The sequence below is a fragment of the Nothobranchius furzeri genome, chromosome 7 (genome assembly GCF_043380555.1).
Source record: "Nothobranchius furzeri strain GRZ-AD chromosome 7, NfurGRZ-RIMD1, whole genome shotgun sequence".
Taxonomy (NCBI): domain Eukaryota; kingdom Metazoa; phylum Chordata; class Actinopteri; order Cyprinodontiformes; family Nothobranchiidae; genus Nothobranchius; species Nothobranchius furzeri.
The window spans coordinates 68,345,326-68,369,900 of NC_091747.1; the positions used below are offsets into that span (position 1 = coordinate 68,345,326).

At 45.4% G+C, this 24,575-nt stretch overlaps 2 protein-coding genes across 7 annotated transcripts in view; both read left to right on the top strand.

Annotated features, from left to right (window-relative positions):
• si:dkey-28b4.8 (sarcoplasmic/endoplasmic reticulum calcium ATPase 2) overlaps positions 1-17,693 on the top strand; it is a 36,550-nt gene extending 18,857 nt beyond the window's left edge. For both annotated transcript variants that reach the window (XM_015954483.3, XM_070553625.1), the window contains 12 exons: positions 2,449-2,580; positions 3,691-3,816; positions 3,900-4,121; positions 4,213-4,324; positions 11,799-12,037; positions 12,163-12,383; positions 12,453-12,655; positions 13,353-13,438; positions 13,707-13,840; positions 16,953-17,070; positions 17,157-17,291; positions 17,367-17,693. In XM_015954483.3, the coding sequence (XP_015809969.3) occupies positions 2,449-2,580; positions 3,691-3,816; positions 3,900-4,121; positions 4,213-4,324; positions 11,799-12,037; positions 12,163-12,383; positions 12,453-12,655; positions 13,353-13,438; positions 13,707-13,840; positions 16,953-17,070; positions 17,157-17,291; positions 17,367-17,546 (1,908 nt within the window). In that variant the 3' untranslated portion in view covers positions 17,547-17,693. The remainder of the gene's footprint in view (positions 1-2,448; positions 2,581-3,690; positions 3,817-3,899; positions 4,122-4,212; positions 4,325-11,798; positions 12,038-12,162; positions 12,384-12,452; positions 12,656-13,352; positions 13,439-13,706; positions 13,841-16,952; positions 17,071-17,156; positions 17,292-17,366) is intronic.
• Positions 17,694-19,796: 2,103 nt separating this feature from the next.
• slc43a1b (solute carrier family 43 member 1b) overlaps positions 19,797-24,575 on the top strand; it is a 47,853-nt gene continuing 43,074 nt past the window's right edge. For 4 of the 5 annotated variants that reach the window (XR_011521231.1, XM_054751839.2, XM_070553628.1 and 1 more), the window contains exon 1: positions 23,682-23,817. The gene's annotated coding sequence lies outside the window, so the exon portion shown is untranslated. Of the gene's footprint in view, positions 19,938-23,681; positions 23,818-24,575 lie in introns of those variants that run through there. The other variant, XM_070553626.1, reaches the window with a different exon arrangement.

Genomic DNA, 24,575 nt, shown 5'->3' on the forward strand with positions numbered 1-24,575 from the left:
ATGGATGGGTGGATGAGTGAATGGGTTGGTGGATAGATGAATGGGTGGATGAGTGAATGGGTGGGTGGATGAGTGAATGGGTGGGTGGATAGATGGATGGGTGGATGAGTGAATGGGTGGGCGGATAGATGAATGGGTGGGTGGATGAGTGAATGGGTGGGTGGATGAGTGAATGGGTGGGTGGATAGATGGATGGGTGGATGAGTGAATGGGTGGGTGGATAGATGGGTGGGTGGATGAGTGAATGGGTGGGTGGATAGATGAATGGGTGGATGAGTGAATGGGTGGGCGGATAGATGAATGGGTGGGTGGATAAGTGAATGGGTGGGTGGATGAGTGAATGGGTGGGTGGATAGATGGGTGGGTGGATGAGTGAATGGGTGGGTGGATAAATGGATGGGTGGATGAGTGAATGGGTGGGTGGATAGATGGGTGGGTGGATGAGTGAATGGGTGGGTGGATAGATGGGTGGGTGGATGAGTGAATGGGTGGGTGAATAGATGGATGGGTGGATGAGTGAATGGGTGGGTGGATAGATGGATGGGTGGATGAGTGAATGGGTGGGCGGATAGATGAATGGGTGGGTGGATGAGTGAATGGGTGGGTGGATGAGTGAATGGGTGGGTGGATAGATGGATGGGTGGATGAGTGAATGGGTGGGTGGATAGATGGGTGGGTGGATGAGTGAATGGGTGGGTGGATAGATGGATGGGTGGATGAGTGAATGGGTGGGTGGATGAGTGAATGGGTGGGTGGATGAGTGAATGGGTGGGTGGATAGATGGATGGGTGGATGAGTGAATGGGTGGGCGGATAGATGAATGGGTGGGTGGATGAGTGAATGGGTGGGTGGATGAGTGAATGGGTGGGTGGATAGATGGATGGGTGGATGAGTGAATGGGTGGGTGGATAGATGGGTGGGTGGATGAGTGAATGGGTGGGTGGATAGATGAATGGGTGGATGAGTGAATGGGTGGGCGGATAGATGAATGGGTGGGTGGATAAGTGAATGGGTGGGTGGATGAGTGAATGGGTGGGTGGATAGATGGGTGGGTGGATGAGTGAATGGGTGGGTGGATAAATGGATGGGTGGATGAGTGAATGGGTGGGTGGATAGATGGGTGGGTGGATGAGTGAATGGGTGGGTGGATAGATGGGTGGGTGGATGAGTGAATGGGTGGGTGAATAGATGGATGGGTGGATGAGTGAATGGGTGGGTGGATAGATGGATGGGTGGATGAGTGAATGGGTGGGCGGATAGATGAATGGGTGGGTGGATGAGTGAATGGGTGGGTGGATGAGTGAATGGGTGGGTGGATAGATGGATGGGTGGATGAGTGAATGGGTGGGTGGATAGATGGGTGGGTGGATGAGTGAATGGGTGGGCGGATAGATGAATGGGTGGATGAGTGAATGGGTGGGTGGATAAATGGATGGGTGGATGAGTGAATGGGTGGGCGGATAGATGGATGGGTGGGTGGATGAGTGAATGGGTGGGCGGATAGATGAATGGGTGGATGAGTGAATGGGTGGGTGGATAAATGGATGGGTGGATGAGTGAATGGGTGGGCGGATAGATGAATGGGTGGGTGGATGAGTGAATGGGTGGGTGGATAGATGGATGGGTGGATGAGTGAATGGGTGGGTGGATAGATGGGTGGGTGGATGAGTGAATGGGTGGGTGGATAGATGGGTGGGTGGATGAGTGAATGGGTGGGTGGATAGATGGATGGGTGGATGAGTGAATGGGTGGGCGGATAGATGAATGGGTGGGTGGATGAGTGAATGGGTGGGTGGATGAGTGAATGGGTGGGTGGATAGATGGATGGGTGGATGAGTGAATGGGTGGGCGGATAGATGAATGGGTGGGTGGATGAGTGAATGGGTGGGTGGATAGATGGATGGGTGGATGAGTGAATGGGTGGGCGGATAGATGAATGGGTGGATGAGTGAATGGGTGGGTGGATAGATGGGTGGGTGGATGAGTGAATGGGTGGGTGGATAGATGGGTGGGTGGATGAGTGAAAGGGTGGGTGGATAGATGGGTGGGTGGATGAGTGAATGGGTGGGTGGATAGATGGGTGGGTGGATGAGTGAATGGGTGGGCGGATAGATGGGTGGGTGGATGAATGGGTGGGCGGATAGATGAATGGATGGATGAGTGGGTGGATGAATGGGTGGGTGGATAGACGGATGGGTGGATGAGTGAATGGGTGGGTGGATAGACGGATGGGTGGATGAGTGAATGGGTGGGTGGGTGGACGTGTTTTACTGATTATCAAAATGGGGAAAAAAAGGTGATTTTGCAAGAAACAAAAGTTGTGATATCATTTTTTCCGTATGGCCCACCCCTAACTGTGGTACAGTTGCTTTGTGTGGTTCCATATTAATAAATACCCATAAGTCAGTCTGCAGCATCCTTTCAGTGCTCTCCTGTCCCGTGTTGCAGACAAAAGGCGTGTTTGAGAAGGTGGGGGAGGCGACCGAGACCGCCCTCTGCTGTCTGGTGGAGAAGATGAACGTGTTTGATACCGACCTGAGAGGTCTGAGGCCTGCTGAGAGAGCCACTGCCTGCTGTTCTGTAAGTGTGTAGATGGCTGATGAATGCACACACACACACACACACACACACACACACACGATTGGATGACTGCTGGTCAATAATGATCTCCTCTGGTATTTACCATCTGAATTGTGGTTGCACTGAAAATGTTTGGCCAGAAAAGTGCATCATCGTTTTTCGGCTGAAACACCAAATCACAGAAACAGGCCATCGGGTGAACCCCATTTTGGTTTCATCTCGCTCCGCCCTCATGTGGCAACTTGCTCCTGGCTTCATAAAAACCGTAGCTTCCAACTGATTTCAAAAGGAACGTTTTTCCTCCTTTAGTAACGCTGTTTTATTACGATCGCTGATCGTATCGGTTACGCGGCGTTTGGTTTCACTTCGACTGCGTCTGCACGGCCTTTTGTTTTCTTCTTTTGCATTCCCGCTACGTCGGCGACCATCAGCGTTGTTCTACCTTCAGCCACCATATCCTGAACATGGCGGAGCGAGCTTTAGATGGTGTGTGAAGCGCGTTTACGCTCATGAAGCACACACACTTTGTTGCTGCTGGACAAGTGAACATCTTCATCAGAATCAGAGTCAGCCATTACCCAAGAGATTTGTCAACAATGAACAGACGGTGAGAGAACATGCTAACCTCACAAAGGAAGACCTCCTTGTTGCCGGGTAACGGGCCTACCCTCTCCGACCGCCGGCCTGTTCTTGGAGCAGTTGAGTCGGGAATCGTGTCACAAATACGTTTTATGTTAAACGTGTTGGTTTTCCAGTGTAGCGGCTACGCGTTGTACGATGGGGGTTAACTCTTATAACTCATCTCTTTCACACAGAACTTTAGACAAAACCTCGTGGGACCAGAGATGAGGAGTCTGGTCCAATAGCACCACAGGGACTCCTCTGAAAGCGTGTGTCCCTGTCACCAAGCAGTCGCCTGCCACCCGCCATCAGATTTACTTCATTAGCAAAGACACGACCCCTTGCAGCCACACATCACTGTTTTCTATGGGAGATGACCCAAATACATACAAAGTCGTGTGAAATAAACTACTGCGTGTCACCACGGAGCCATCCTCTGGTTCTTCCTGGGCTTTTGCTCATTTGTATTATTGTTTTGTTTTGTTTCAGGTCATAAAGCAGCTGATGAGGAAGGAGCTGACTCTGGAGTTCTCCAGAGACAGAAAGTCCATGTCCGTCTTCTGTTCATCCAACAAGCTCACCCGATCCTCTTCTGGAGCCAGAATGTTTGTTAAGGTCTGCTACGGCTCACCCCTTTAGTCATCCAGCACCTGCAGGCAGATGCTCTCCTGACTTCTTTACCCCCCCCCCCCCACCAGGGAGCTCCAGAGAGCGTGTTGGAGCGCTGCAGCTTCGTCCGTGTAAGTGGCTCCGGTCGCGTGCCGTTGAGCTCGGCCATTAGAGAGCAGATCCTGTCCACCGTGCGAGAGTGGGGCTCAGGCCGCGACATGCTGCGCTGCCTCGCCATGGCAACCAGAGACACACCCCCTGACGTCCACGCGCTCAACGTGGAAAACTTGGCAGCCTTTGCTGGCTATGAGGTGATGACGCAGCTCGGATCTACCTGAGCTGTGATTGGTTGTGTTACGAAGTTAAAGCATCCCGGTCTACATGGTCTCGCTGTACTTTCAGTCGGACCTGACGTTTGTAGGCTGTGTGGGGATGCTGGACCCCCCAAGGAAGGAGGTGCTCAGTGCAGTCCGAATGTGCCGGCAGGCTGGCATCCGCGTCATCATGATCACAGGTGAGTTCTCACGAAGCACCACACAAACAGCGGGGAGCCCTGGCAGACCACACCCTATAGGAATAATTTTACATCATTGGGTGCACTTCCTGCTTTTGACACAAAGATCAAATCAAAGGTTGTTTATGTAACACTTTAAAACAACAACTAGTCGAGCAACGGGCTTAACGGAGATAAAAACACATCGTAAAAGAGCGTGAAACCGGCACGGACAGAGCTGGAAACAGCAGAGTAGCCAGAGTATTCCAGGAAAAGACAAAATAAACGTACACGAATAGTTTTAGAGTAACAGAAATAAAAACAGGACAGTGTCAACCTCCAAAAGCCAAGGAGTGGAAGAAAGGCCGGATTAACCATATGGGCAACTGGGCAATTGCCCAGGGCCCACGAACTCTAAAGGGCCCAGGGCAGCAAGGGCACGAGCAAAATACTGTATCTGTAATCTCCCGCTTTATATTAAACTAGGGTGACCGTACGTCCTCTTTTCCCCGGACATGTCCACTTTTCACTCTCTGTCCGGGCGTCCGGGGGGGGGGGGGTTCTTGTATTGATGAATGTCCGGTTTTTCATCCAGGAGCAGGGATCGAATTATTGGGGGAGCTGTATATCCTACACATCCAGGGGAGCCGGAAATAACGTTTTCTACCTATATGACATCATTTATGGACTCTTCTGAGCGGAGAGCACAGAGAGCGGCACAGCGCTGATCGCTCCAGGCGGCTGCGTCCAGCGCACGGTCCATTCTCGAAAAGTGGCGTAACCAAAAAACTATTATTAGCACACGATCGTTCATGTCCGCACATGTTCTCTATTTTCTGTCTTATCTGTGCCTGAAGCGCTCTGCTACTGCGGAGCTCATCACCTGTGCTGTGGTGATGTCACCTCACTGACGCAGCATCGAAACGCGCTCTCCACTTTGCGGTCAGGAGATCTTTGATCTGCTCAAAAGTGACTGATGAGGTGAAAAAGTAAGAATCCAGGCATCAGTTTTTCTGGAGAGTTTAGAGGAGATGCAGGAAGATGAGAGACAGACAGGACAGGAAATAGTTAAATAAAAACAAGAACACAAAGTAAAATGTAGGTAGATTTATCTCCACTACACGTTTCTACCTGTATAAAACAATAAGTTACACACATGTAATATTTATACATCTGATACAATTCAGATCACCTTCAAAACTGAAGCCTAGTCCACACGTAGCCGGGTTTTTTTAAAACGAATATCCGCCCCTCCAAAAACTTGCATCCACACCACCTCGTTTTAAAAAGAAAACTCTGTCCACACGTACCCGGATAAATACGTTGTTAAGGACATGCCAGACCTGTAGGCGGCAGTACTTCCCCCGTTCTTAACCTCGTCCTTCGTCTGTGGTCTTCCACAAGGAGCAGTAATTCCTCTTGCAAAAACAAACAAGCAGAAAGCGCTTGGACAATTGATAAAGCGAGCGCAGCTCTGAGGGCATCCATGCTGTCGGCTAGTGTAAACACAGGTCGCACACGTGATGTCAGCATTTTTTTGTCGCGGAAAGTGACGTTGCGGACCTTAAAACTCCCGGTTTTGTCCGTCCACACGCAGACACCCAAAACGGAGAAAACGCAGATCTTCACTTTGGCCGGAGTTTTTAAAAAGATCCGTTTTCGTGTGAAAAAACTCCGTTTTCGTGTGGATGACAGGCCAAAACGTAGAAAAACATCTACGTTTTGGCAGATCCCCGGCTACGTGTGGACAGGGCCTCAGTCACACACCCAGGGCCATTTCAAGACATTTTGGGGGCCAAGGCAAAATGACCAATGAAGAGAGGGCCAAAGGTTACCCTGAGTGGGTTACATGATGTCAGGCATTCAAGTATTGAGTATATTTACTGCATATTACAGTAAAATATTCTGTATGTGACCATATTATGGTGATCCTTGGGCCGTGATGATGGGGCCCTTGAATATTGTTGCCCAGGGTACAACAAAGTGTTAATCCGGCCCTGAGTAGAAGGACATTTTTAAAATGGATTTTAAAAACAGGCAGTTCTGACGTCTGTTCCACAGTTTAGGGGCACAAACTGCAACGCCCGGTCGCCCCAGCATTTACATTTGGATCTAATACGCTTTAAGCCCGTTTCCTGAGGGCCCTGGCTGGTCAGTAGAGATGGATCTGCTTGTTCAGATGGGATGGTGCCAATCCGTTAATTGGTTTAAAAACAAAAGTCAGTCATTGAAAATCAATCCCAAACTGAACTGGGAGCCAGTGGAGAGGCCAGAACAGGAGTGATGTGTTCAAATCAGCCTTTGCTTGTCAGCAGGTGAGCGGCAGCATTTTGGACCGCCTGAAGACGTGAAGCAGATGACTTATTTAATCCAGAAAGAGCTTATAGCAGTCGAGTCTGGAGCTGATGAAGCATGGATCGCTTTCTCAAGGTGGTTAACCCTCCCACTGTCCTAATGGGTGTGACCCCGCCAGGAAAGCTGACCATTGAGCATCGATGGTTTATCCCTTGGGTCCACGTGGCAGGAGTTTTTTTTTTTTTTTTTTTTGAAGTTTAGAGAGAAGTTTAATGAGAAATTAATGAGAAATTAAAATCAATAGTGCAATATAATATAACAAAGAAACATTTGCAGGTTTACAAGCAAACACACAACTTACACAATGCTAAGAATGGGCGCGGGCAGAAGCATAAGCTTATAAGCCCAGCCCCCCAAACCCTTTGAACTTAAACAAAATTTTAGAATAGCGTACCGATTCCATAATTTTTACATCATGTTTGAAATGTATGGGAATATATTCAAATCCCCATTCTAGCTTCATAAAAAAAAAAAAAAAAAGACCTTTAATGTTTTATGCATATTTTCATTGACTTGATTCATAATATTTAATCACATTTGATTTAAACATACCCTTAAACTTTACCATTGTTGAACAATCTTTTTGCTCCTGGTCTAATTTATTCCACACATCAACCCCAACACAAGAAATACAAAGTTGTTTCATTTTAGTTCTTACTTTAGGCTTTCTAAACATTTTATACCCTCTGAGATCATAAACACTCTCTCTGATCTGGAACAGATCCTGAATTTGTTTTGGCATCAAATTATACATCACTTTATACATAAACTGTGCAGTTCTTAATGTAACTAATTCTCTTAGCTTTAATACTTTTAAATGAATAAAAAGTAAATGTGTATGCTCTCTACAAGCTGCTTTATTTACAAGTCGGATTACTCTCTTCTGAATTGTAAACAAAGGCTTTAAGTGGGTTTCGTAGGTGTTTCCCCACACTTCAACACAATACATGAAATAAGGCAGAAATAAGGAACAATACAAAAGATATAAAGCTTTTTCATCTAAAAATTCTTTAACTTTATAGAGAACTGCTAATGATTTCAATAACTTTGCTTTAATTGAGTCAATATGCGGTTTCCAACTTAACTTTTTTTCTATGGTTACGCCAAGAAATTTTATTTCATTCGCTCTTTCAATTTCTGTATTATTTATTTTGAGATTTGTATCCACTGTAATTGCTCTATTAGTAAATATGATAAATTTTGTTTTATTTAAATTTAAAGTTAATTTATTTAAGTTAAACCAACACTTTAATGCATTTAATTCTTTCTCAACCTTGTCCATTAATGTTATTAAATCTTTCCCAAAACTTAGAACATTAGTATCATCTGCAAATAGTATGAAATGCAATGTTTTAGAAACTAAACATATGTCATTAATATAAAGAATAAACAACAAGGGACCCAACACTGACCCCTGTGGGATACCGGTGGTCACTGTCAGTAGCTGTGAATCAGTGTTGTTAATGTGGACATATTGGAGTCTGTTCTCTAAATAACTCTTAATCCAGTCATAGGCCACACCCCTGATGCCATATCTACACAATTTTTTTATTAATAAGTCATGATTAACAGTATCAAAAGCTTTGGTCAGGTCTAAGAAGACCCCAACAGCATATTGTTTGTTGTCAATTGCATCAGATATTTTCTCCACTAGATCAACAATTGCCAGAGAAGTTGTCCGATCACGTCTAAAACCATATTGCTGTTCAGAAAGAATATCATGATGCTCAATAAAGTCATACAATCTTTTATGAAATATTGTTTCTAGTATTTTGGAGAACTGAGATAAAATAGAAATTGGTCTATAATTAGAAAAGTCATGTTTGTCTCCAGCCTTATAGATAGGAATGACTTTTGCAACCTTCATCCTTTCAGGAAATCTTCCTGATTGGAGAGACTGGTTACAAATATGTGTAAGTGGTTTGGCTATAATCTCAATGATTTCTTTTACAACCGACATATCAAATCCATGTAAATCTGCTGACTTTTTACTTTTAAATGTTTTAACAACTGTTATAACTTCATTTTCATTTGTGCCTTGAATAAATATGGTTTTGTCTAAATTTGTTATTTTACTCACAGCATCAGCATCTAATTTAGTATTTGATATATCCTTTGCCAAATCTGGCCCAATTTCGGTAAAATACTTATTGAATTCATTTGCTATTTCTTTAGACTGATAAATTTCTTGATTGTCTTTTGTTAGAAAAATATTTGGAAGACTATTGGTTCCACTACCCTTTTTTATTACATCATTTAATATGCGCCACGTATTTTTAATGTTAGATTTATTTCCTTCCAATAATTTGCTATAATAATTTCTTTTACTAGATCTCATAATACTTATTAATTTATTCTTGTATATCTTGTAATTCTGTTCTGCTTCCTCCGTTCTTTTCTTTAAAAAGTCTTTATACAGCTTATTTTTTTTCCTGCAAGCCTTCTGAATCCCCGTAGTTATCCACGGCTCTTCAGCATATTTATTCTTATCCACCTTATAAAGCAAAGGGCAGTTTTTTTCATAAAGAGAAGTTATAATATTTAAAAATTTTCCATAAGCCATATTTACATCTTCCACATAAACCTCCTCCCAATTTTGTTCCATTAAGTCAGTTTTAAATGAATTTACTGCTTCTTGATTTTTTAGCCTTGTAACAACCACAGATTCACTTTGAGTAGTTACAGTTGTCCTTTGTACAACTGTGAAAACCGGTAAATGATCAGACATATCGGTAATTACAAGACCACTTAACACATCATATTCAAGAATATTTGTAAAAATATTGTCGATCAGTGTCGCACTAGTTTTTGTAATTCGAGTTGGCCGAGTTATTAGTGGATACAGTCCCAAACTAAACATGGAATTAATAAACTCTGTATTTGCATTTTGCATTTGAGGATTCAACAGGTCAATGTTAAAATCCCCACAGACAAAACACATTTTTCTGTTGATTATATCATCACACATATCAGCTATTTTTTCTTTAAACATTTCAACACAAGATCCTGGTTTCCTATACATACAACTGACTAACACATTCTTAGACTTTTCTATTTGTATTTCCACAGATACACACTCCATAATGTTATCCATAACTAATGTCATATCACCCACCAATCTACTTTGAAAGTTTTTATCAATATACAAAGCCACACCCCCACCTTTTTTGCAATCTCTACTTGTGGAAAACATATTATATCCTTCAATTTGAAACATAGATATCCTCCCTTCCTGGAGCCATGTCTCAGAGATTGCTATTACAGTAAATGGATGATTTGATTGCTTCAAACATTGCATAATCTTCACAAAATTTGAATTTAGACTTCTACAATTGAAATGTATAACAGATAATGTACCTTTTATAGTGACATTATGTTCAAACTGGTCTTCAGTATAGTATTCACAATGATTTTGTACTCTAGTGTAAAAATTGTTATCTGGGTCAATGTCATCCTGCATATCCTGTGGTTTATATTCTGTGTAGTCAAACCTTTGCAATTGTAAATTTTCATAACTTGAATTACCAGTCTCTGTTCTTACTGTATTGAGAGTTGAATAATCCAGATTCTTCGTATATCTTCTTGTTGTATCATCCATGCGTGAAGTTGGTTGTCTTCCTCTTATTCATCCTTGGTGATCCACAGCAGACGTATGTCATTTGTATTGATCAAGTTCTTTAATATCTCTGATGACCATCACTTTTGCCTGCTCCGGGGGACCATTTAGCTTTATCAGTACTTTGCAGTTTCTTGTCCAAGTGTCATGGATCTTCTTTTCTTTTCTCAGGATCCTTGCTTGCCTTGCGATTTCTGAGTTTCTTTTCGTAAGATGCTCATTTACATATACACTTGTACCCTTTAATTTTTTTGCATTCCTCAGCACCTCCATTTTACATTTTCTACTGGCAAGCCTGATCACAATGGTTGATGTTTTACTATGTTTTTGAGCCAATGAGTGACTAGCCACAATGTCTTTACTGGATATTGCAATATCTTTGCTGTTGAAAAATTTGATCACCTGATCCTCAAGTGAAGGAGAACCTGGAGAATGAGTAGCAGTGATTTCAATGTCTTTTCCCCCGTCACAGGCTGCGGCCTGTGCATAGGTACGGTGTATCTCCAGTCCTGATATCAAGAGATCATCCAACCTTGAATGTTGCTCCAACTCGTCAACCCTCCGTTCAAGCAGCTCAATTTTTTTGTCCTTTTCTTGTATTAAAGCCTTAAGTTGCTTGACTTCTTTCAATACCTCCTGTAGGCCGCTTTGCTGTTTTGCCACTTTAGTTATCTCATGTGACATGAAATTCAAGGACTTTTTTATCTCCTCCATATCTTGGACCAGATTCTCCATAGACATCGTTGTTCCAAACAGTTTCCTTGGATGGTTAACTTTATGGCGTTGTCAGATTCCCAGCTGGTTGGAACATGTGCCGAAAAAAATATGTCCAACACTTCATGTATCGAATAAATGTTCAATACTTCATCTAGCTCAAAAATGGTTTAAGCCAAAGGTTTCTAATTACTTAAGCCACAAAAAAGCAAGCTTAGAAAAGGTGGATGTTGTCTTATTTTGCTGATATTCATATATTAGGAAAGCTCAGCAATCTCACCACACCTACTCGGCAGCCATCTTGGATTGGAGTGAGGAGGTGCTCACTTTCCTGGCGGGGTCACACCCATTAGGACAGTGGGAGGGTTAAAGAAAAAAAGGGTTCGTCTTTAATCAGTAATCCTAAGTGGAAAAAACTAGATTTCACCGCAAAGTTCATTTGTCTACGTCTAGATGGTTATCAGGTTCTTTGCAGGAGCCTGCCGCGGCTGCTGCGGCCGAGGATTTCCTCTCTGCTGATTAGTGCAGACTCACTTTACCGTTTCATCTCCTTTTTCATGTGGTCATCAACTCCCACATCCCGTGGCTTTTTAGGTATTTTTGTTGAGGTCGTTGGCGGTTTGTGATTTAATACAGCCTCTCAGACCTGTTCTGTGAGCGGGTCGACTTGAAGGTCGTAAAGGTGAACAGACACAAGTGCTAGCAGAGGAGGACGAGATGCACATCCGACAGGACCGGTCCGGTCCTTCTCCCAGTAGTCAGAGAATCTGTCTCTGTTCTAAACAGCTCTTCGTCTGTCTCCTCCTCCAGGGGACAATAAAGGGACAGCGCTGTCCATCTGCAGGAGGGTGGGCATCATCACAGAGCAAGAGGAGGAGCAGGAGGGCGCCGGCGCGATCGGGGGACTGACAGGCAGGGAGTTTGATGAGCTGCCGCCTCACCTGCAGCGTCAGGCCTGCCAGACGGCGCGGTGCTTTGCCCGGGTGGAGCCGGCCCATAAGAGCCGCATCGTGGAGTATCTTCAGAGTCTCAGTGACATCACAGCCATGGTGAGCATGACGAGCACAAGAGGTCCTGCCTATGGGGTTTGTTAGGTACAGGTGGGGCATGAGCTGAGCCTTCACACTAGTGATTCAGGTAGAGTTCTGTGAAAGCCCGTTCCCTCTCCGCTCAGACCGGCGACGGGGTGAACGACGCTCCAGCGCTGAAGAAGGCAGAGATCGGCATCGCCATGGGCAGCGGCACAGCGGTGGCCAAGTCGGCTTCTGAGATGATCCTGGCTGACGATAACTTCTCCACCATCGTGGCGGCTGTGGAGGAGGGCCGAGCCATTTACAACAACATGAAGCAGTTCATTAGATACCTCATCTCCTCCAACATCGGGGAGGTGGTCTGGTGAGTGGGACAAGAGGACGCCCACAGGAGGTGCATCCAGAAGATGCTGATTCCTGCTTTTCTCCTCAGTATTTTCCTCACGGCAGCACTGGGCATGCCTGAAGCACTCATCCCCGTCCAGCTGCTGTGGGTCAACCTGGTCACCGACGGCTTTCCAGCCACCGCGCTGGGCTTCAACCCTCCGGACCTGGACATCATGTCTCGTCCACCCCGCTCGCCCAAAGAGCCGCTGATCTCCAGCTGGTTGTTCTGCCGCTACCTGATCATCGGATGTGAGTCACACACTCGCACCGCTGTGACATCATCACATTCAAGCATACAGAGAGCTAACGGCGTTCTCCACTAAAGGCTTTTGTTCTGTAAGGATGAGAACATCAGCTGGTAGATTCTCTGTCAATTTCTCACACACACACACACACACACACACACACACACACACACACGCAAGCACGCACACAAACACGCGCGCACACACACACACACACAAGCACGCGCGCACACACTCGCACACACACACACTCACGCACACACACAAACACACACACGCACAGGCACACACACGCACGCACGCACACACACACAGACTCGCACAGGCACACATGCACACACACACACACACACACACACAAGCACGCGCACACACAAGCATGCATACACACACGCACGCACGCGCACACACACTCGCACAGGCACACATGCACACATGCACACACACACGCACAGGCACACACACGCACACACACACACGCACAGGCACAGGCACACACACGCACACACACGCACAGGCACACGCACGCACGCACTCACACACACACACGCACAGGCACACACATGCACGCACACACACACGCACACACACACACACACACACACACACACATACACACACGCACACACACACACAAGCACGCACACACACGTGCACACATACACACACACACACAGTAACAAGCTCTTTGCTTCCTACAGGCTATGTGGGCGCCGCCACCGTGGGAGCTGCTGCCTGGTGGTTTATGGCAGCCCACGATGGACCCAAGCTCTCCTTCTACCAGCTGGTAATCCTCTCTGTTGTCATGGCAACAGTCGTAGTTAGATCTGGACTCGAGTAGGTAATGTCCTGGGATCTGATCTGGTCCAGATCTTCTTCCCAGCAGCTGGATTTGTCTAAACTGGTTCTGGATCAACAGTTCTCCACTCAGTTTTGGTTCTGGTACCAGAACATTTTCAGAGGTTATTGAAAGCCTGTCGATTCAGACCCAGGTTCTGAAGGACCAGAACCATACCTGGCACATGTAACGGGTTCCCCTCTTGTGTCCACCACAGTCCCATTACCTCCAGTGCCGTGAAGGCCATGTGGAGTTTTCTGGAGTTCAGTGTTTGGTCTTTGAGTCGCCGTATCCCATGACGATGGCTCTGTCTGTGCTGGTCACCATAGAGATGTGCAACGCCTTAAACAGGTAGGAACCAGTCAGAGCCCAGATCCTGTTTAGTGATGATGTAACTTAAATAGTCAGGATGCCGGTCCTGATGGTGCTGTTGAACCCCGTCTCTGGGTAGGACTGACTGGTGCCACTCACCTCCTGGACGTCCCTCTGCTGCTTGCCTCCTGTTTGAGGTCTACAAAGTACACACAAAAATAAGCTGTCAAAATGTACAAGTACATAAGTACTTCTCAGCCACAGTACCAGAAGTAGAAGTACTTATTTTCTTCCTTCTCCCCACCATTAAGACATGGTAATTGCCGCGTGAGTGAGTGAGTGAGTGAGTGAGTGAGTGAGTGAGTGAGTGAGTGAGTGAGTGAGTGAGTGAGTGAGTGAATGAATGAAGCGTGAGTGAGTTGTGTTTGTTTTCCAGGCGTGCATGGTATACGCCATTTGAGTTGTTTCTGTGATTTGCTAAAGACAAAATATGGTAGCCAGTGCCAGCCATGCACAACTTTGGGCGTTCTCCAATCAGCACAAAATTTTCCACCGGATAGCCCTCCCTCCCTCTTTCAGGCGCTCTCTGCTGCAGAGATTCCGTGGAAATGTGTGGACTCGACACGGGGCGGGGCTACAGTAGAGACCTGGCTGCTGCCAGGTTGGAAAAGAGGGAGTGTGGTGAAAGTGGAGATGGAGGTTTTAAAGACGAGTAAAGCTGGGTGTCGTCAGCTAACCTGGCCTGCCAGACTCGTCCTCTGTCCGTTCTACACAGAGGACGAGTCGGAGAGCACCAAGTGGGGCGGGACTAGCCATCTCAAAAATTACCGCTCAGAAAAACGGCAAAGAGGACCATTTTTTCTCGTGTGGTTTTAGCTGTAATCAGAAATGGCGTCTGGCGACGGCGCAAACGTCTTTCTTCAGGAGAAAGGCTGTTAGCGGCTCTTCTTGTTGTGGTTTTAAAGGCACGTCCAAGTCATTTAGAAGAGAGGAAAGAGCTGCAGCGAACTCCGCTTCAGACGTCGTCCTCGTTGTTTATGAGAAACTGAGCTTTGTAGCGTGTGACGTATGCTGCTAAGAGCTGATTGGCTCAGTTATAATTCTCAGGGGGTGGGGCTATTTGAATGGGAGCATTACCAGGCCCTTTGCTTCCCATAAGGAAGCTTTGCCATGGCTGGCCAGCCGTCATCAGCAAGGCAGTGAAAGTGAATGTTGAATTTCCGAAAGATGTGACCAAGTGGAAGGAAGCAGATAAAGAAGAGAAGGGGCCCTAGGACAGAACCCTGAGGCTACTACCTCCTTACCAGAGCTGTCTTTAAGCGAGTGCAATGACAGTAAAACAGTTGTGAATCGTGCTTAATGCCACGTTTCTGATAGACGTGGTTGCGAGTGGGTGAAGCTACACCTTTGCTGGAACTTTGTCCCCCTGATGCCATGGTGGGGTAGCCTTCATCATCAAAGACACATCCCCCCTCCCTCCGCTCAGATCACAACCTCATCTATCTGAACCCTGAATACACACCCAGGGGGATTTGGGAGCCTCCTCAGAAAATTACTGTGAACGTGTGGATAAGGAAGCAGTAGAAAGGCTGCGGGACTGTTTCCAAACCACAGACTGGGAGACACTCTACAGCGCTCATGGTGATGACCTTGACAGCCTGACCCACTGTGTCTCTGACTATGTTAACTTCTGTGTAGAGAACACAGTCCCAACACGAACCCTGGTTGACCACTGAGCTGAAATCCCTGCTGAACAATAAGAAAGAAGCTTTAATGGCTGGAAAAAGAGGAGCAGAGACGAGTCCAGAAGGAGCTCAAATATAAGATCAGCTGGAGAAACAGCTGTGGCAGAACAATGCTTGTGGTGTATGGAGAGGCCTCAGAAACATCACAGGTCACAGTGGGGTGAGTGGTGTCAGTGAGTCTGCTGAAGGGGACCAGAGCTGGGCTTAAGGTTGGTTTATGCTTGACGCGTCCGCGAGGTCCGCACGGCTCCGCGCGGAAAAGTTGCGTCATTTTAACAACCACACCCCTCCACCGCACGGCCCAGAATTTCCGCAACGCGCACCTCGGAAAATTTCTAACCACGCGGACGGACGGACGCGGAAAAACATGGCGGACCGGCAAGAAGTAGTATGGCAGAGGTTGGTAAATACAGACATTTGTATGATTCAGCTCTCAGAGATCACCGTGATCAACATGTTGTTAATAATTCTTGGAGAGAAATAGCTCGCACTGTCGGAAAAGACGAGAACGCTGTTAAAAATGCTGGAATGCCGTGTTGTAAACAGTAATTTCTACTTCTACTATGGTGTAGTGTTGGATGCATGCCGTAGAGCTCCATGCTGCCCCCTACAGTCTGGGAGAATATTGGCTCACCGCAGAGACGAGCCGCACGAACCATAAACGCTGCGAGTTGTGAAGCGCGTTCCATCCGCGAGCTGCATCACCGCGCGGAAAGTGAATGCGTCAAGCATAAACCAAGCTTTAGGAGCTTAACCTGTTTGTTAACAGATTCTACTACACCCCTTGTCCGAACTTAAGTGAATTTTCCCACTGTGGGATCAATAAAGCCTACTCTTTCTGAAAGAGGAAATCAGAATTGCATTTTATTATCTTAGGAACACGGCAAAAGTCAGATTCTATTGTTTCAAAATGTTTCTTATCCATGCATTTGTGTCGTCGTGCATTGACTTTTGTAATGCTCTGCTCTCTGGGTTACCAAGGAAAAGCTTTAGAGGACTGCAGATGGTGCAAAGTGCAGCTGCTCACATTTTTACAAAAACTGGGAGATATGAGCATATTACTCCAGTACTGTCCTCTCTTCCTTGGTTACCTTGTCAGGTTCAAGCAGACTTTAAAGGGGCAAGCGCAGGCTTTTTTAAAACACGGAGAGCAAAGGTAGGCATATGATCAAATCTTACCATTGGCACCTCCAAGAAACCAAAGAAGTCCTGTCGCCTCCATTCGAATGTCTTTGGGTTACCATGGCCTGGAATTTCGTCAACCTGTCTTAGTGATATTGATTTTAGGCCGTATCGCCCAGCGTTCATTTGTGTGTATTTGTGAGGACAGCTAGTCTCCTTTGGTCTCTGATCACTTCTGGTTTTATTTGATTCACCGGTCTGACTGTCTCATCTTTGCCGTCCAGTCTCTCGGAGAACCAGTCCCTGTTAAAGATGCCTCCATGGTCCAACCCCTGGCTGGTGGGGGCCATCTGCCTCTCCATGGCGCTGCACTTCCTGATCCTTTATGTTGACCCGCTGCCCGTAAGTCCAGCAGGTCCCAGGAACCACCAACGGAGAAATAATCAGAGCAAGAAACTCATTTCCTGTTCTGATGTGTGTGTCCTCAGGTAATTTTCCAAATCCGTCCTCTGTCCTGGACCCAGTGGGTGGTGGTCTTAAAAATGTCTCTTCCTGTCATCTTGATGGACGAAACCCTCAAGTTCCTGGCTCGCAACTACATAGAACCAGGAAGCCAGATCCAGGTGAGGACTCATCAGGTAACACAGTAGGTCCTGTTCTCTGTTTGTCCAACTCTGTCTTCTGGTTTTGTTCTAAAGACATTACAGGAGGAGGAACTGCAGAGGTCAAGGGTCAACACAGGGTTCATTGGTGCGGTGATGTGGAGGCTCCATGAGTCCGTGAGGGGCGTGTCCTGGTCCTTTGTCCTGGTGTCTGCACCGCTGGTGATCTGGATCTTCAGCCTGGACTCGGACATCACCAACATCTTCTGGGAGTGATGGGGACCATGGGGGGGGGGGGGGCTGCATGATGCCAATAGCTGGGTTCTGATGTTCTACAATGTTTGATTATACAGAAGAAAATTACAGGAAGTTTCAGCAATGAGGACTAAACCTTTAGTTCCGCTGCAGGAGAGATGAACAGCAGCAGGTTCTGTCTAGGTTTTGTTTCTGTTTGGGTCAAAGGTTCTGACGGGTTCTAATGAGGAGGCAGACTGGTTCTCCAGGATCTACAGAGGTCTGGTTCAGTCAGAACTCTACTGAGTTGTCACACCAGAACTAACAGGTTTGGGTTTCAGTTCCGACTGGGTTAGATCTGGTTAAACCAGTACTCACATGGTTCTGTTACAACTGAGACAGCTCAGTGGACCTTACAGAACGTGGTCTCAGATTCCAGCTGATCTCGGTTCTTTAGCGTTTGTAGGTTCTGAGAAGGGTTGGCTGGCTTGGAACCGGGTCAGGGTCTGGAGCTACAGTCTGTGGAGGAACTAAAGAGTGGTGTGCGGGTTCTCGATGGTTCTGGTGCTCTGAACATCAGAACTTTTTCTCTTGCCAGAAACTGACTAAGTATGTTGTTGCAATAAATGTTTGAATCCCAGAAGGCAGAAGAAACAAACACCTCCTCAGCAGAAATCTCTTATTTTGGTTTTATTTGTAATATTTATGAATGTTGCTTCATTATAGTTCAGAACCTGTTGTTGACCCAGTTTGTTGTTGGAGGACGGCTGGTTTCTGTTTTAAATAAACACTAAACTGAAGATTCTGTCTCCTCTGGGTCATCAGTGACATCATGGCGGGTCACAGTAGCCTAGAAATCTAGACCGACCCAGTGGCGGCTGGCCAGTAGAGGGCGATAGGGCGCCGCCCTCCCAGTTTTCCCCAGTGTTTTTAATTTTTATTTAAAAAAATAAAATTAACAATAATCACATATTCTAAGTTAATTGTGTGTTTTGTAACAAAAATAAATCATATATATATATATATATATATATATATATATATATATATATATATATATATATATATATATATATATATATATATATATATATATATATATATATATATATATATATATATATATATATATTGGTCTCTGCCGAGCGGCGGAGGCTGTAGGCTGTTTTTGAATCGCCCAAACAGGACGAGACCAGCTGTCCAATTGCTGACAAGAAATTCAAAGGGTAGGAATGGGAATGTATCCAATCAGCGTCGACGTTGTTTCAGAAGCATGATGGGCGATGGAGCTACCGCCAAAGGATTCGTTGGTGTTCGGTAGAACTCGGCAGTCGTTTTTGGTCGTGACGCAGATGTAACATGGACGCCGCCGGTGACTACAACCAGCATGGATACCGGATCTCAGCAGCCACTGAATTCAGTTCGGTCTCCTCTCCAGTATCCGTTCGAGAGGAGAACTATGGTGGAAAAACTTAATGTCAAAGAGCTTGGACCAGATCAGCCCGACGTAAAGATATGCCAGCAGGAGAAGGAGAGAGGTAAACTGTACACAAGAGGCTTCTGGGAAGGCTTGGCTAGCTGGATGCAATCACGCTAATGCGTTATTTTGCTTTCCGTGTTTGTTATTCAAAACGGCTGGGACAGATAAGGCATGGATGAGTCAGGAGTTACAGACATGAAACATTTTTCTGAGAAGGTGAAGAAACACGAGTCATCCCGGGCACACATGGACAACAACACGGTGAAGCTAGCCATGCTAGGCAGCAGAGCTAACGTTGCCATGCAGGGAACAACAGCAGCTGGGTGCAGAGGTAAGCTGTACATTACATTTCTGTGAACAAGATAATCAGAATCAGAAATCCTTGGTTGTCCCACAAACCGGGACATTTGTTTAATAACATGTTTAATGTGCAATAACTGTAAAAACTAATTTCAACACACATACCTATTATACATATTCAATCACGTAAATGTGTATTTCATGTAAATTTGTACATACATCAATCTGATTCCATTTTACTTGTTACACTTCTGCTGCAGCAAACAAATTTCCCAGCTTTTGGGACAATTAAACATTTCTGATTCTCAATTAGATGTTTTTACCTCAAATGTAAAAACATCTGATTGAGAATCAGAAATGTTTTATTGTCCCAAAAACTGGGAAATATGACATTTGTAAGAGGATACTGATGACAATATTTCCTATGAAAGTGTTTCCTATGTACTTATCTGTTGTTTTTTTATTTATCTACTTTAAAGAGGAACCAGAGACTTTCCTGAGGAACACCATGACACAGGATGGGCTGAATGCTCTTGTCATGCTCTCCATGGGGAAAACAAAGCTTGTCACAAACATTCCTGACTTCAATAAAAAGCTAATCGAGAGCTTTGCCACTCAGAAGGACAGAAGGGCAAAATTTCTGTACAAATGAGGTATCACACACACACACACACACACACACAAATGCATCCACTTGATCTTTGTATAAAGTTGACCTTGGCACAACACTCCAGAAATATTTAACAGTATAAATTTCTGGCATTTTGTCTAAGTGGTGTTTACTACCATTACTGTAACAGTGACCTGCTCATAATTTTTGGTGTTCACTCAAATGTTGAAATTAAACAAAATGTTTTTGTTACTTGCCTCTTGCCTTGCCTATTTACCATTTATGGTCGTGTTATTTTATGTGCAATTTAATGCAGTATTTTTCAACCTTGGTCTGCAAGGCAGCGTGCCAATAGTCAGACACACCTGGATTAATCAGTTTGTCCAATGATGTAAGACAGGAAATAAAAGAGCTGTGCTTAATTCAGGAAATAGTGAAGTTGTGCACAAAGCTCAGAAAGCACAAGTTTGTTTAAAAATAAAAAATAGCACAGCCCCACCAAAAATATTTTTCACCAGCCGCCACTGGACCGACTGTAGCATCGGCTAAAAGATATAGCTCTGCAGATCGGTCTAGCCAGCCTCCGTTGCCTCCGCGGGTCTACCATTGACCCGAACAGTTCTGTGTCTTGCTAATCACAGCACCCTCACATATCTCCCCCAAAGAGTCATTTTGGCAGACAGTGAGTGTGAGACAGCACAACCGTGCAGGCTGCACCACGTCCCGCAGAGGAAAAAACTCAGTCGGGAGCAGAGCAGGCGCGACGGGGTGCGCACCCGCAACCCTAAATCTCAAAATGATGGCGCAGTGGAATGTGTATTCTCACGGCGTTGCTGAAACCACGGGTGGGAGCGAGGAAGGCGGAGCCGCAGCAGGCCAGCAACCGGGCGGTGGCAGGCAGAGACGCAAAACAAACCCATAATCACACCTCATCCCACCAGGAAAAACTCCGTCAGGAGCAGAGCACGTGCGAGCAACAGGGTGCGCATCCGTGGCCTGAAAACCTAAAATGGTGGCTTAGTGAGATTTGCGTTCCGCTGTGCAGGAGGGATGGTTGTGCTTGGCGTGGGAAAACGTGTGAAGCAAGGCAGCTTTATTTAAAGAGCACATTTCAATGGACGTGCATTTTGGTCCCGTGCCATTGAGGGATTTATAAACTAGTAGGAGCACTTTGTAGTCTATTCTGTAGTTTACTGGTAACCAGTGAAGGGATCTAAGAACAGGAGTGATGTGCTCTGTCCTCTTAGTTCTTGTTGAGACTCTAGCAGCAACATTCTGAACAAGCTGCAGCTGCTTCACAGCTTTTCTGGGAAGACCAGTTAGGAGACCATAGCAGTAGTCCAGCCTGCTGTAGATGAACACATGAATGAGTTTCTCTAAGTCTGGTCTGGACATGAGACCTGACTCTTGACGTTTGATGAAGGTGATAAAACGCTGATTTAGTTACAGCCTTAATATGTGCACAGAAGCTCAGGTCTGAGTCAATAACACCAAGATTTCTACCCTGGGTCTTTGTCTTTAGTCCCCTGGAGTCTAGCTGAGCAACAACATCCATCCGAACCTTCTTGTTGCCAAAGACAATAACTTCAATCTTGTCTTTGTTTAGTTGAAGGAAGTTTGACTGCATCCAGACGTTTACTTGCTCTAGGCACTGACAGAGTGAGTCCAGTGGACGAGAGTCACTAGGTGATGGGGCTAGGTATATCTGGGTGTCATCAGCATAGTGAGAACAGCAGAAGGATTATCTGAACCATCTGTAGCTGTGAACCGTAACAGGAATTTGTTCTCAGGGAATGTTTAGTTCAAAAATAATTCATAATCACACACATATCCTGCATAAAGTCTCCAGAGCGGTCGAGTGTTGGTTCTGAACAGAACCCGGGCCAGCTAGACAAGTGAAATGGTGGATAGCTCCACAGGTTTTATGTGGTCTCAATAGTGCTGCAATATTAAGGGTCACACAGCACGTCCGAGCTAATTGGACCGATGTCTGCTAGGTGGAGGTCCAGGAAGCGCAGACTAAGCAGCAGAGTACAGATTCGAGTCACACGCTTCAGCAGTCCTGCTAGCAGCGGAGACCGCTACAGAAAATATGGGACACAGTAAATGAGCTGCGTCACAATCCGTGTTTGGAGGCGGGAATAGCACGCCGAATAACCAGCTTTAGCAAGCAGCAAAGCTAGGTAAGTCTCCTAACGTTGTTCCAGGAAACCAGAGCTGCTGGGAGCCGAGTAATGACTGAATAGATGCAGCGAAAGTGGACAGCGCTGTGCTGGCCAACAAGCCATTTGACTTAGGCGGCACCAGATGCGGAAACAAAAGGCTTTAGCAACTAGCTAACGAAGTAGCGCTCTCATGGCCGGAAACGGCGTAGAAGAGGGCGGGAGCCCAGGCCTCGGGTCCCAGCAGGGAGCATGGAGGCCTGCCTCCATGATTAACAGTACCGGCCCAGGGACCTTGTCCTGTGGATAAGATGAACGGCTCCGCTGGACTTGACACTTTCCAGGAGGCTTCTCTTGTCACGTAAGTCCTAGGGAGCACAAACTGACCGGATTGTAAGACATTTGCCTGAAAAGAATACGTTAGCTCATTTAAACGATAAGGCTGCTTGAAGATGAAAAAAGGAGGCGAGCTATGCTCGCTGTGCCCTTTTATAGAGCCAGGACCCGCTTAGGAGGCGGCATACGCTCTTCAGTCATTGGTTAAGGGGATGGAATTAATCCAGTGGGTGATGGCTTAAAGGGCGGAGCTATACAAAATAGAACCACAGATTCACTGCTGCAGGTGTGGATCTGCAGCCGTGCCCTTCTTAGTGTGACAGCGGGACGTCCCGAAGTTCCGCTCACCTGTTCACCGCTCAGACGTCCTGATCTTCTACCTTCCTAGATCATCCAGCTGTAACCTGTTTCTGATCATGTCTTTAGTCCCGCTGTAACACTGATGCATCAGTCTCAGACGTCATGGAGCTCAGGTGTTATCAGAACTACCTGTGTGTGTTCACCACCCAGCTTCAGCTCTTCTGTGGTTGGGTCTGACCCAAGTTAGTAAATGTAAGTCCTCCATCAGGCTTGTGCCTCTTCTAGTGTCATTTTAAAGGATTTTATTTATTTATTTAACCGTTACTAGATTACCAGCAACAGAAATGCTGCTAAAACACACAATTAACTAGACTGAGAGACCATGTAAAGGCTCAGGAACCTTTACAGGAGTTTCTATTAGCTGATCGGGGTCTTGTTAATGATCACAGTGACGTTTTAATAGTCTAGATTAGTATAATGTTTATGTTTGTAGTTCTTCCTGTTAAGAGCTTATTTATTTCAGTTATTTAGTTTTTATAAAAAACATGTGGACATACATTTTATTCTGTTCCAGTCATTAGTAATTTATATTTCACTATTGTAGTCATTTATAGTAAATTAAGTAAGCTTAATTAAGAGGGGAACCCATTTTTTTTGCATTCTTTAATGAAAAAAGTAACAAAACAGTTATTTTTCTTGGTAATTTGTTACTTTTATAATCTTGTAACTCGGTACAAGTGAGTTACCTTTTTGACAAAGTAATCAGTAACTATAACTAATTACTTTTTAAAAGTGACGTTCCCAACACTGCTCCGACCTGTTCCTGAATAGAAATCAAAACTAAGAACTGGAACTTCTGCGTGTGTGTGTGCGTGTGTGTGTGTGTGTGTATGCGTAAGAGAGAGAGAGAGAGAGAGAGAAGGAGCAGCAGGATGCAGGCAGTCCAGACATGAGTTCCATTTATAGACATGAAACAGGTCTGTGCGTGTGTGTGTGTGTGTGTGTGTGTGTGTGTGTGTGTGTGTGTGTGTGTGTGTGTGTGTGTGTGTGTGTGTGTGTGTCGAGCAGCAAAGACGAATCCTTGTGCATGACCAGGTTTCTTTCTGCTGAAGGGCTTCCACTAAGGTAAGTGACCTTACATGTTTGAGCCTTTCTCACTAAAACATTTAACGTGTTAAGGGCATGTGATTTTGGTCCCAACAGCATGTCATGCTTCTAAATGCAGAGTCAGTCTTCTAAGAAAGGAACTCTGGCCTCAGAGGTCATCGACAACTATACTCCAGTCTTATTGGTTGTTGCTTTTCTGCATCTTGTACAAGCCACCTTCAGCCATATCCACCAGTAACAAATTCACCAGTAGCCTTTACACCATTACCATTTACACCAGTACCATCTGCACCATTACCATCTGCACCATTACCATTTACACAAGTACCATCTCCACCATTACCATTTATTACCATTTACACCAATATCATTTACACCAATACCATTTACACCATTACCATTTACACCATTACCATTTACACCATTACCATTTACACCAATACCATTTACACAAGTACCATCTCCACCATTACCATTTACACCAATACCATTTACACCAATACCATTTACACCAATACCATCCCCACCATTACCATTTACACCAATACCATTTACACCAGTACATTTACACCATTACCATTTACACCAATACCATCCCCACCATTACCTTTTACACCAATACCATTTACACCAGTACATTTACACCATTACCATTTACACCAATACCATCTCCACCATTACCATTTACACCAGTACCATCTGCACCATTACCATTTACACCATTACCATCTCCACCATTACCATCTCTACCATTACCATTTACACCAGTACCATCT